The 13,558-nt window shown below is 44.5% G+C and overlaps 1 protein-coding gene across 2 annotated transcripts in view; it reads left to right on the forward strand.

Annotated features, from left to right (window-relative positions):
- nbas (NBAS subunit of NRZ tethering complex) overlaps nucleotides 1-13,558 on the forward strand; it is a 339,860-nt gene that overhangs the window by 173,219 nt on the left and 153,083 nt on the right. For both annotated transcript variants that reach the window (XM_038800239.1, XM_038800240.1), the window contains exons 32-33: nucleotides 2,749-2,862; nucleotides 3,188-3,301. In XM_038800239.1, coding sequence (XP_038656167.1) covers nucleotides 2,749-2,862; nucleotides 3,188-3,301 — 228 coding nt within the window. The remainder of the gene's footprint in view (nucleotides 1-2,748; nucleotides 2,863-3,187; nucleotides 3,302-13,558) is intronic.

Genomic DNA, 13,558 nt, shown 5'->3' on the forward strand with positions numbered 1-13,558 from the left:
TGGGGAGGATGTTATAACCCTACAGGAGGCCCAGGGATCTGCAACCTCAGAGTCCCTGTGATCTACCCAGATGAAGTGGGACGGAGCTCCCCCCTTAAACCAGTGACTGCTGGGATAAAAATACCCTGGCCCAAGTATGAGCTGGGTGCAGGAGACCATTCAGGGAGTAGGTGGTGTAAATATATAAGGAAATAAATCCAACTTTTTCGACAGTCGTCACTTCCGAGTGGTCGTTTGCCTGAGACTTTACAATTTGACTATTTGCACCTTTGGTTCTTACGACCAATAAACATTTCCAATGCAACTAAAATCAATATGGACTGTTCTGAAGGTACGCTAATCCTCTCATGCTCTTTAGTACACTTTTAACCATCAGTGTGCTTTTGGGATGTTTAATGTTAAAGTACAAGTGTTCTAATTTAGCCCTTATAAATTATTTTTTTGTTGGACTAAATTCATGTCCTTTTGGGACATCTAATCTGTGTTGATTTGGATGATTCAAATTTGAATTTGTTCCATTAATGCAGATTTTGTTTCTCTTCTACTCTATTTCTCCTTTTATCAGCATTCAACTGCATACTGTTGCATTCTACATTTGTCAACGTCATTCATCCTCAGTACTGCAGTAATTGAATCATTCCAACTTGACATCCTCCATGTCCCTTCAATTGTTCAGTGAAGATCTTGCTTCAGCTTTTCAAAAATAGCTTCTTCATGGCTTTGCACTTATAATCAATAGCTCCTACTTCTAACTTCTAACACATAATGCAGTAGATTTATGTGCAAAATGGAAGCCTGTGGATTAAATGGGAAGTGGCTGCATGGATACATAATTGGTTAAGGCATAGAAAGCAAGGAGGAGTCGTAAATGATAAATGGGGCAGCACGGTAGCATTGTGAACAGCACAAATGCTTCACAGCTCGAGGTTTCTAGGTTCGATTCCGGCTTCGGTCGCTGTTTGTACGGAGTCTGCACATCCTTTCAGTGTGTGCGTGGGTTTGCTCCGGTTTTCTCCTACAGTCCAAAGATGTGCAGGTTAGGTGGATTGGCCATGATAAACTGCCCTAAGTGTCCAAAATTGCACTTAGTGTTGGGTGGGGTTGCTGGGTTATGGGGATATTGTCGTGTGTACCGAGGTACAGTGAAAAGTATTTTTTCAGGGCCTCACGGTAGCATGGTGGTTAGCATCAATGCTTCACAGCTCCAGTGGTCCCAGGTTCGATTCCCGGCTAGGTCACTGTCTGTGTGGAGTCTGCACGTGTGTGCGTGGGTTTCCTCCGGGTGCTCCGGTTTCCTCCCACAGTCCAAAGATGTGCGGGTTAGGTGGATTGGCCATGCTAAATTGCCCGTAGTGTAAGGTTAATGGGGGGGATTGTTGGGTTACGGGTATACGGGTTACGTGGGTTTAAGTAGGGTGATCATTGCTCGGCACAACATTGAGGGCTGAAGGGCCTGTTCTGTGCTGTACTGTTCTATGTTCTATGATTGTTCCTTAGGCTGAAGAGAAGTGAGCAGTGTTGTTCCCCAAGAGTCGATATTGTGCTTTTCATATTAATTAATGATTGTGGCTTTGGTGTATAGAATCTCGTTAAAAAATTTACAGATGACATGAAACTCAGAAATATGACAGTGAGGAAACTAGTAACAGACTTCAAGCGGGCATTACAGATTGGTGAAATAGGCAGACACGTCGGATGAAAATTAGCTGAAGTGTGAGGTTATTTATTTTGGTACGAAAAATGAGGAGAGGCAGTATAAACTGCTAAAAATTTAAAGGCTTGTAAGGATCAGAGGGATCTGGAAATGCATGTACATAAGTCTTTGAAGGTAAGAAGTTGTGAAGGCTATTAAAAAAGCATATGGGACCCTTGGCGTTATAAGTTCATAAAAGCAAAGACATTATGCCTCTATTTAGAAAGCACTGGTTAGCTGCCAGCTAAATGTGTTAAACTTTGGGCACCACACTGGGAAGGATGCCAAAACCTAAGAGAAGTTGCAGCAGAGATTTACTAGAAATGAAAAATTACAGTTACATGGAAAGATGAAAGTAAATTAAGTTTTTCTCCTTGGAACAGGGAAAGCTAAAGGGAGATTTGATTGATGTGTTTAAAATTTTGAAGCATTTTGTTGGAATAAATATGGTGAAACTGTTTCCACTGGCAGAGGGGTTGGTAACCAGAGGACCAGATTTAAGTTAATTTGTAAAAGAAGCAGAGGCAACATGAGTAAAATATTTTTATGTAATGTGCTGTTACAAGCTGGAATGTGCTGCCTGAAAAAATGATGGAAGCATATTCAATAATAATTGAAAAGGGAATTGGATAGTTACTTGATAGGAGCAATTTTCTTGGCTATGGGAAAAGAACAGGCGGATGGGGCTAAATGGACAGCTGTAATGAAGAACTGGCACTGACTCAGTAGACTAAATAGTTACACTTCATGTATCATTCTCTGGTTTTACAATTAGGGTGAGCAGACTTGGACGACCGCTTGTTCACCAGGCCTTACATCTCATAGGATTGAAACCCTGTAGGGCTTATTTGGTGAACTGAATTTAATTTAAGTAATCTATTTTCTCCATAAAAGCTTAGTTCTTTGAACATGTTTGTCAACAGTTATGGTAGGCACAAATTGCTGTGGTCTGGACACTATTGTTGCAGCAAGATTTCCTCTTGTTTTGACTTTGGAAATGCACCAATTTTATCTAAATTGTTTTTTTTCTTTCCTTCTGTCTTGTCTCATTATAGTACGTATGTGTTCAGACCGACTCCAACTCATAAAAGAATGTATTGCTCAATGTCCAACAGCCTACAAACAGTCAAAAAAGCTCCTGGTGCTTGCAGATTTGATGAGAGTAGCAGGTAAGTGTTTTTTCTCGGTGGTCTGTTCCATCAGATTAGATAGCATTTCAATGATTTTATAAAGGTAGACGTAATTATTGACAGGAATCTACTCACTTGATTCTCAAAGAATCTCTGACTAACTGTTGCAATATTTGATAAATCAGCTTTTTATAACACCAATATGGAATATATGTCACAACTTTAGTTTGCAAACATATCCATAGTTTGATTTTTATGCTTATCTTGTCATTTGACCATCTCCAGCAGATGTTTTGGTTGATGATTCATTTGGAAAGTATTGTCTGATCTGTGTTATTTTGTCTTTGCTTTTCAAATAAAACAGGACAAGATAAGGCACAGAGGAAAGGGCAGGTATTGGTTCTCCTGGCTGAACAGGCTCTTCAGTATCAAGATTACAAAACTACCAGTATCCATTGTCAAGAACTTATGTCTGCAGGTGACTTTGATATTTTGATCGCACTGATGTTGTATTTGCTCAAAAAAGGGAAATTTAGGTGCCTTGGGTCTTATTTTATACGATCTTAATATTCAATCCTGCCACAAATCCATTATATAAATTCGCAATTACACCTAAAATTCTGCACAAGCGGATTTTGAACAGGGGCCGTTACTAAGTAAATATGTTTAAATTTGAACTTAAGCAGAATGGGATATTGTTTTGCAGTTATTTTCCTGTTTATTTTCTCTCCAACTTCTGGTTCCTATTTTCTTGCTAAGCGCAGTCTGCCTGCATTGTTATGTGACTCATGGAGAGCTGCAATTGAGGATTGAGTCACCATTTCATACGAAGACTCCATTATTGTGATGTTCTCTGTTGGGTCTATCAGGATGTCTATCAAGATTAGATACTTTGAGAAGTAGTGTTAACAAAGAACATCAAGCTGAGTTATTGAACAAAGCGGATTTATTTACACTACTAAATTAAAGATTCTAACCAGTCAACCAGGAATAAGTTATTAAATAAAACCAAATTATATCTCTTACTACAAAACTCTATACTATGCAACTAATCTATTTCACGTCTACACACCTTCTCCCAGAATCCCAGGAGTCATATCATATGTATACGACTGCTCCTTATCTCTATCTGGTGGTGAGAAGTATTAACGTCATTGTTAATCCTTTGTATTCCTTACAATATACATATTATTACATCCCCCTTTCTTTGAAGATGTTTGTACATCATCACGGTAGGCAATGTATGCTCTGTACATGTAAATGCATATTGTTATGTGCTATCAATAAGTTATTAACTTTTTACAGGACATAGATTGAGTCTGTCTGGCTTTCTTCTGATTTGAGCCAACCTTCTCAATCTTGATGGTTCTTAATTAAATGTTTCTGACTTTTTCGTGGTAACTATATCTCGCTTCTGTGTTCTCGAAGTTGTAGCTTTGAGTAGTTCTGTGTTGAACTCAATATTCTGAAATATCGGATGAGTTGACTCACTTTCAGAAGTGCTCTCATGTCTCTTCTGAGAATAGAATTTTCATTAGTCATCATCCTCCAGTGGGAATTTGTACTCTGACATGATCACCTGGTTCTAGCTTTGCTAGTTCTTTAGCTGTCCTGTCATAATACTGTTGTTCCATTTGCTTGTTCCGCTTTATTTTGATTAGAACATCTTCAGTGTCAGAATCTGCTAATCCTAAATTAGGTAATATTGTATGTAACTGTCGATTCATCAGGAATTGAGCTGGCGAAAAAAACTGTAGCTAACGGAGGAGCTCTGTAACTTAATAGAACTAGGAATCCATCACTTCTCGAATCCATTGATTTCTTCACAATGTGAACACTTTTCTCTGCTTTTCCGTTTGATTGGGGATATAATGGGCTGGACATTGTGTGTTCAAAATAATACTGCTTTGAAAATTGGATCCACTTGCAGATGTCGAAACATGGACCATTGTCAGTCATAACTCTGAGCAGGATACCATGTTGAGCAAACACTTCTCTTGTGGCTTTGATTACTGGAGTTCGATAAGCCTATCAACTCCGGGTAATTCGAATAGTAATCAATGATTAATAAGTAACCTTGGCCATGAAAGTAGAATATGTCTCACGGAATAGGGCCTCACGGTAGCATGGTGGTTAGCATCAATGCTTCACAGCTCCAGGGTCCCAGGTTCAATTCCCGGCTGGGTCACTGTCTGTGTGGAGTCTGCACGTCCTCCCCGTGTGTGCGTGGGTTTCCTCCGGGTGCTCCGGTTTCCTCCCACAGTCCAAAGATGTGCGGGTTAGGTGGATTGGCCATGCTAAATTGCCCGTAGTGTAAGGTTAATGGGGGGGATTGTTGGGTTACGGGTATATGGGTTACGTGGGTTTAAGTGGGGTGATCATTGCTCGGCACAACATCGAGGGCCGAAGGGCCTGTTCTGTGCTGTACTGTTCTATGTTCTATGTCAATGCCCACTTTCGACCATGGAGTCTTTACAAGATCATGCATCGTCAATGTCTCTTTCTGTTGTAGTGATTGGTTGCGCTGACATCTGTATAGATCCAAAAGATCTAAATAGGAACATTAAAAAGGAACATTATCTCATCCCAAAACATGAAGCATGAAGTGTCACATTCTACCACTAGGTTAGTGATAGCTAGCACGGTGGCGCAGAGGGTTAGCCCTGCTGCCTCACAGGGCCGAGGTCCCAGGTTCGATCCCAGCTCAGAGTCACTGTCCATGTGGAGTTTGCACATTCTTCCTGTGTTTGCGTGGGTTTCGCCCTCACAACCCAAAGATGTGCAGGCTAGGTAGATTGGCCACGCTAAATTGCTCCTTAATTGGAAAAAAACAAATTGGGTACTCTAAATTTTTTTTAAAAAGGTTAGTGATAGCTGCATTAATGCCTGGCCAGTAGACTGACGTTCGAGCTATTCTGTTGCACTTTGATACCTAAGTTTAGGATCATCTTAACGTAGTTCGAATCTTGCCGAAGCAGGAATCCATTGATTATGCTTAGATCAGCTCGAATATTCTTATAATTAGAACAATTTTCTTTCGGCCAACCATCTCTCAGATATCGTAATACGCATTGCAATGTTTCATCTTTTTTGGTTTCATCTTTGATCAACTTGAGTTTTTCATCTGATACAGGTAGATTCACTCCCAAGAAATTAGCTTGACTGTGCTATATCATCCACCCGAGTATCTTCTTCAGTAGCTTTGGATAGTGCATCTGCTTCTATAAGATCCTTCCTTGGTGTGTACACAAGCTGGAAATCATAACGACGAAGTTTCATTATGATCCTCTGTAATCTTGGGGATATATCATTTAGATTAATTTTTATGATATGTCCAATGGGCAATAATCAGTCTCTACTGTGAACATTGATAATCCGTAGACATAGTCATGGAACTTTTCAATGCCTGTCAGAAGACCTAGACATTCCTTTTCTATCTGGGCATATTGCTGTTCAGTCAGCGTCATCGCTCTGGAAGTGTAAGCTATGGGTCAGCAATGCTCATCAGAAGTTATCTGAAGTAGCACAGCTCCTATGCCATCCTTACTTGCATCGATAGAGATTTTTGTATCCTTCATCGAGCCCAAGAATGATAGTATTGCTCCAGTTGTAAGTGCTGTTTTCAAATCAGACCACTCATTTCCATGTTCATCTGTCCATGGGAACAGAATATTCTTTTTTCTCGCACAATTTTATTGAGGTATTTTTTGGCATTGTGAACAGTACCAATATACATTAGTGTGCAAATACCAATTACACCCCCCCCCCCCCCCTCCCCTTCCTGATGATTAGTTCCCCGCGAAGAAGTCGATGAATGTTTGCCACCTCCGGGTGAACCCCGATAGTGATCCTCGTAAGGCAAACTTGATTTTTTTTTTCCAAGCCAAGAAAGCTTGCCATGTCCGACAACCATACTTCGGTCTTTGGGGGCTTTGAGTCCCTCCAGGCCAACAGTATTCATCGCCGGGCTATCAGGGAAGCAAAGGCCACAACGTCGGCCTCTGTCCCCTCCTGGATTCCCCGGTCCTCTGACACCCCAAAAATCACCACCTCTGGACACCTCGCCACCCTTGTTTTCAGTACCCGGCATATGACATCCGCAAATCCCTACCAGTATCCCCTGAGTTTTGGACATGCCCAGAACATGTGGACATGGTTCGCTGGTCCTCCGCCACATCTAGCACACGTCCTCCAGCCCAAAGAATTTGCTCATCCGGGCCACCGTCATGTGGGCCCGGTGAACTACCTTGAACTGAATCAGGCCCAGCCTGGCACATGTTGTAGTTGCATTTACCCTCCTCAGAGCGTCTGCCCATACACCTCTCTCCAACTCCCCACCAAGCTCCTCCTCCCACTTGAGTTTCAGTTCCTTGGTCCCTGTGTCCTCCGCTCCCATAAGCTCCTTATAAATATCCGAGACTCCCCTCTCCTACCTCACCCCTGGAAACAACCCTGTCCTGGATCCCCTTTGGTGGAAGGCATGGAAAGGACGGGACCTGTCTACGTACGAAATCTCGCACCTGCAAGTACTGAAAGTCATTCCCCCTCGCCAGCCCGAACTTCTCCTCCAGCGCCCTCATGTTCGCGAAGCTCCCTTCCAGGAACAAGTCGCCCATCCTTCCCACCTCCGCCACGCTCGAAACCCTCCATCCATCTTCCCCGGGACAAATCGGTGGTTGTCACATATTGGGGACCAGACCGACGCTCCCACTTCCCCGCATGCTTCCTCCATTGGCCCCAAATCCGCAGAGCTGCCACCACTATAGGGCTGGTGGAGTACCTGGCCGGCGGGAGCGGCAGAGGAGCCGTGACCAGGGCTACCAAGCTGGTGCCCCTGCACGAAGCAGCCTCCACCCCCTCCCAAACCGACCCCGTACCCACCATCCATTTCCTTATCATGGCTATGTTAGCCGCCCAGTAGTAGTTGCTGAGGTTTGGCAACGCCAGTCCTCCCTCCACTATGGTTCCGTTCCAGCATCCCCCTCTTTACCTGCGGTGGCTTCCCCGCCCAAACAAATTCCAGGATGATTTTATTGATTCTTTTAAAGAAGGACCGCGGAGTGCAAATAGGGAGACACTGAAAAATAAACAGGAATCTCGGGAGGATCGTCATCTTCACCATCTGCACTCTCCCCGCTAGTGACAGCGGGGCGCATCCCACCTCTGAAACTCGCTCCTCATATGCTCCACCAGCCTCGACAAGTTCAACTTTTGCATCTTGCCCCAGTCACGTGCCACTTGTATCGCTAAATACCTAAAACTTTCCCCAACCAGCCTAAAAGGTAGCCCCCTCAGGCTATTCCCCTGACCCCTCGCCTGCACCACAAACATCTCGCTTTTTGCCATGTTTAACTTGTAGCCCAAAAACCGGCCAAATTGCCCTATGGTTTCCATAATCCCGTCCAATCCTGCCGCTGGATCCGACACGATCAAAAACAGGTCATCCGCGTAGAGCGAGACCTTGTGTTCTATCCCCCCCGACCATTCCATTCCATCCCCTTGCCACTCTCAGAGCAATTGCCAGCGGTTCTATGGCCAAAGCAAATAGCAATGGAGAGAGGGGGCATCACTGTCTTGTCCCGCGGTGTAGTCTAAAATACTCAGATGTCATCCTGTTCTTCCTTAAACTAGCCTCTGGAGCCTGATATAGCAGTCTAACCCAGTCCACAAAGCCTTCCCCAAACCCAAACCGTCCCAGCACCTCCCATAAATAGTCCCACTCCACTAGGTCAAAAGTTTTTTTGGCATCCATTGCCACCACTACCTCCACCTCTCTGCCCTCCGGGGGCATCATAATCACATTGAGTAGCCTTCTTAGATTGGCTACCAGCTGCCTGCCGTTAACAAACCCTGTTTGGTCCTCCACAATCACGTCCGGTACGCAGTCTTCGATTCTGGACGCCAGGATCTTGGCCAGCAGTTTAGTGTCCACATTAATCAGGGAGATTGGCCTATAGGACCACAGGCTTCTGGATCTTTATCCCGTTTTAATATCAGCGAGATGGTGGCTTGCGACATTATCGGGGGTAGCACCCTATTGTCCCTCGCCTCGTTAAACACCCTAACCAGCACCGGCCCCAGTATCCCCGAGAACCTTTTGTAGAACTCCACTGCATACCCGTCTGGCCCCAGGGCTTTACCCGACTGCATGGCCTTCAGGCCCCCATTACTTCTTCAGCTGTAATCGGGGCCCCCAGCCCCTCTACCATCCCCCTGCCCACCTTTGGGAAGGTCAGCCCATCTAAGAAGCGCCTCATCCCCTCCGGCCCCGTGGGGGGTTCCAAGGTATACAGCTTGCTGTAGAAGTCCCTGAATACCCTGTTCAATCCTGCCGGGTCTCCAACCCAGTTCTCTGCTCCGTCCACTACCGTCCCTATCTCCCTGGCCACCTCCCTCTTCCTACGTTTCTGTGCAAGCATTCTGCTGGCTTTCTCCCCATACTCATACACCGCGCACCTGGCCTTTCTGAGCTGCTCTATGGCATTCCCAGTGGATAGCGCCCCCAGCTCCGCCTGCAGTCTCCGTCGTTCCCTAAGTCGCTCTGCCCTCGGGACTCGGCATATTCCCTATCCGTCCGTATCATCTCCTGCACCAGTCTGTCCATCTCCCCCCTGTCCGTTCTGTCCCTAAGGGCTCGGATTGAGATCAGTTCCCCTCTCACCACCGCCTTCAGCGCCTCCCAGAGCACCGCTGCTGAGACTTCCCCTGTAGCGTTGACCTGCAGGTAGTCCTGCATGCATTTCCCCACTCTCTCACATGCCCTCTCATCTGCCAACAATCCCACCTCTAACCTCCATTGTGGGCGCTGGTAACTTTCTTTGCAGACCTGCAGGTCGACTCAATGTGGAGCATGGTCCGAAAAAGTGATCGCCGAGTATTCTGTAACCCTCACCCACTCCAAAATGTCCCTACTCATAATAAAGAAGTCAATACGAGAATAAACCTTGTGAACATGTGAATAGAACAAGAACTCCTTCCCCATCGGCTGGCTGATTCTCCAGGGGTCTACCCCCCCCCCCCCCCCCCCCCCATTTGTTCCATGAACCCTCTCAGTTCCCTTGCCATTGCCGGGACCCTGCCCGTTCTGGAGCACAACCGGTCCAGGTCGGGATCAAGGACTGTATTAAAGTCCCCAACCATAATCAACTTGTGCAAATCCAAGTCGGGGATTTTCCCCAGCAGCCTTTTGATGAAATCTACATCATCCCAGTTTGGAGCGTAAACACTACCACCCACCCCACTCCCAACATTCCAGGAAAAATAGCAAAAAGAACCCAAACAGCCCCCCAGCACCCAATAACTGAAATTTTGACTATAACTTTGGCTTTAACTTTAAAACTTTCAAACAGGCAAACACAAGAACACCCCCAATTTTAAGTAAAAGAGCATGCCGAGCGACATCGCTAACACGAAGGGCAATCTCCGAGCAAATGCAAACATCCCTTAATACACTCTAACTTGAGTCCATGGGTCCTCAGTTCGGCACCAGTCCGTGCCCCTTAGCGAAGTCCAGGTCGTCAAAATAATGTTGCTGTTCCCGGTATGTGACCCAAAGCCCCGCCGGGAAAATTACCCCGAACTTGACCTTTTTAAACAGGATCTCTTTAATTTGTCTGTAGGCTGCCCTTCTTCTGGCCACCTCCTGGCTCAGATCCTGGTAGATGCGCAGGACACTGTTGTTCCATGAGCAACTCTGCGTGCTCTTGGCCCACTGCAGAACCCGCTCCTTGTCCACGAACCTATGGAACCTGACCACCATCACCCGGGGGGCTGCCTCGCCTGCACTCTGTGTGCCCTGTCCATCTCCAACGGTCGCGGGAAGAAATCATCCCCCACCAGCTTCTGCAGCATGACTGCCACATATGCCGCGGCATCCACTCCCTTGGCCCCCTCCGGGAGCCCAATGATTCTCAGATTCTGCCGGCGAGACCTGTTTTCCAGGTCCTCCAGCCTGTCCATCAGCCTTGATTGTTACTCCTTCAACTTTCTAATTTCCATGTCCGCTATCATTTAGAAATCCGCCTGCTCTTCCACTGTCTTCTCCAGTGCGTGGACCTTCTTATCCTGAGCGTCTAGCCTCTGGTCCAGTCGCTCCACCGCTTTCTGGAGTAGTTCCAAATTATCCCACTTCAGTGCTGCGAAGCTCTCTTTCATGACGTGCAGCATGTTGTCCAGTGCTGTCTGGACCGTCCGTTCTGTGGTCCGTACATCGGCCATCTTTCCTCCCACTTGAGCTTCCACACCACCTTTGTTCAGCCCCTTCTTCGCCTGTTTTCGCTCCTTTCTGCTCCTTAAGTCTATACAACTCTGTATGGATTCAGATCCAGAGTGCTATTGTTTTTCACTCCAGCGCTCAAAAGTTCGAAAAAGTTGGGGGGGAAAGGTCTAAAAGTCTGACCGGAGGGAGAGCCACCAAATGCGTGACTTACTCGCTCATAGCCGCCACCGGAGGTCCCCAGAATGTTCTTTTTGATCAGCTGTCTCAACGCTGTTGTTCTAGAAGATATGTTTGGAATTAATATTCCTCGGAAATTGGCAACACCTAGCAATCTGAGAACTGCTTCTTTGCCCTTAGACCTTGACATCCTGTTGATAGCTGCAATTTTCTCGTCATCAGATTGCACCTTTAGCAGGGATTTGGTCACCCAAGAATGCAAGTTTGGATAACCCAAATTGACATTTGGTCCGGTTGAGCTTCAACCAAATTTGTCTACTCGCTGTAGTATCTTCAGAAGTCTTGCATTATGCTTTTCATGGGTTGATGATTATATAATTATATTATGTGCGTAAACTCGCACACCTTCAGTTCCTTCAGTCACCTGCTCCATTGCACGATGGAATATCTCAGAGGCAGATACATGGCCAAAGGGCATTTTATTGAAGCAATATCAACCATAGGGAGTATTGAATGTGCATAAGTTCCTACTGGATTCATCCAGTTTTGACTGCCAGAAACCTTTTGAGGCATCTAATTTGGAAAAACCTTTTGCATGCACCATCTCACTGGTAATTTCTTCACGCTTTGGGATGGGATAATGTTCCCTTTTAATGTTCTGATTTTAGTCTTTTGGATCTATACAAATTCGAAGATCTCCATTCATTTTTTCTAATACAAACCATTGAACTGCCCCAGTCAGTGGGCTATTTTGTGATGATTCCCAACTGCTGCATTCTGTTGAATTCCTGTTTCAGGTGCTCTTTTAAAGGAGCTGTAATCCTCCTTGGTGGGTGAATCACCGGCTTGCCATTCTCCTTTAACTGAATCTTATACTGGAATGGAAGTGTACCCATTCCTTGAAAGATGTTCGGAAATCTTTCAGTGATAGCATATATTTCATCTTTTGCATGGACTGATATCTGGTCAGTGCTGTGAATTCTTTTCACTAACTGCAATGAGTCATATGCCTGCACGCCTAGTAGTGATGATCTTTTTGGACCAACTATCTCAAATTTCAAAGGCATCCTCATGTCTTCATGTTGCACTGTTAGATTACATGTTGCCCATGTATTGATTTCATTGCCATTATAATCACGTAATTGACAGTCAGTGTCATTGTAGGCTGTTGACTTAATTTGGTTCAGTCCAATTTATTAATTAGATTTGCATGAGCACCTGTGTCTAATTTAAATAAAATCCCCATTACATTAATTGTCAATGGAATTGTCCAGTCATCTGTGTTGTGGATTGTTAAATTAAAGATTCTAACCAGTCAACAAGGAATAAGTTATTAAATAAAACTATACACTAGCTCTTACTTATGAACTCTATACTGTGCAACTAATCTATCTCACGCCTAAACACCTTCTCCCAGAATCCCAGGAGTCACATGATATTTATATGACTGCTGCTTACCTCCATCTGGTGGTGAGAAGTATGAACTTCACATTGTTAACCCTTTGTATTGCTTACAATACACATATTGTGACAATTATTAGATTCTGAGTCGTTGCTGGGTATATGTGCCAATAAAATGATGAATCATGACCCTCTGTGCAAATTGAATTCTCGGCATGTTTGTGCAGAGTCAATTGCACACTCCCAGAAGACTACCTTTCAGCAATGATTTCTTAACATCTGTTGCATAAATAATATAAATGTAAGTTATTTGTTTTAATAAAACAGTTTCATGTTTGATCAAAATCTCAGTCTACATGTCGGAGCATTTAAAATTAGTTTATGAACGAAGTAGTCTTTGGACAATAATACATTTCTCCGAAGCCTGCCCTCTCATCTGAAATCTAAGTAATTTATATACAGAATGAAAATAAATGGCTGCAGCACCATTTTCCACATCCTATTATTCCAGTACTTTTGTTTTGCTTGCTTAACCAGCTGCATCAACCAGTTTGCTATCTGTCCTGCCAATTCCATGTGCTTTAATAATAGCTAATTATCATTTGTGTAAAATTTTGTCAATTATTCTGTGGAAATCTTTATCCATCTATGATCTCAGTAATGCCATCAAGAACACTATTGTTTGCCAGCCATGGCTCAGCTGGTAACACCATCATCTCTGAGTCTGTGGGCTCAAGTTCCACTTTAGGACTTGACTCAGAATCCCGGCTCACAGTCCAGTGAAGTGCTCAGTGACATTGTGCTGTTGGAGGTGCCTTCTTTCAGATGAGTCGTGAAACTGAGATTCACCCATCAAATGAATGAGAAAGAATCCATGGCATTATTTTGAATAAGCGCAGGGGAGTTATCACTGTTGTCCCAGCTAATATTTATCCCTCC

The sequence above is a fragment of the Scyliorhinus canicula genome, chromosome 6 (genome assembly GCF_902713615.1).
Source record: "Scyliorhinus canicula chromosome 6, sScyCan1.1, whole genome shotgun sequence".
In the NCBI taxonomy this organism is placed as follows: domain Eukaryota; kingdom Metazoa; phylum Chordata; class Chondrichthyes; order Carcharhiniformes; family Scyliorhinidae; genus Scyliorhinus; species Scyliorhinus canicula.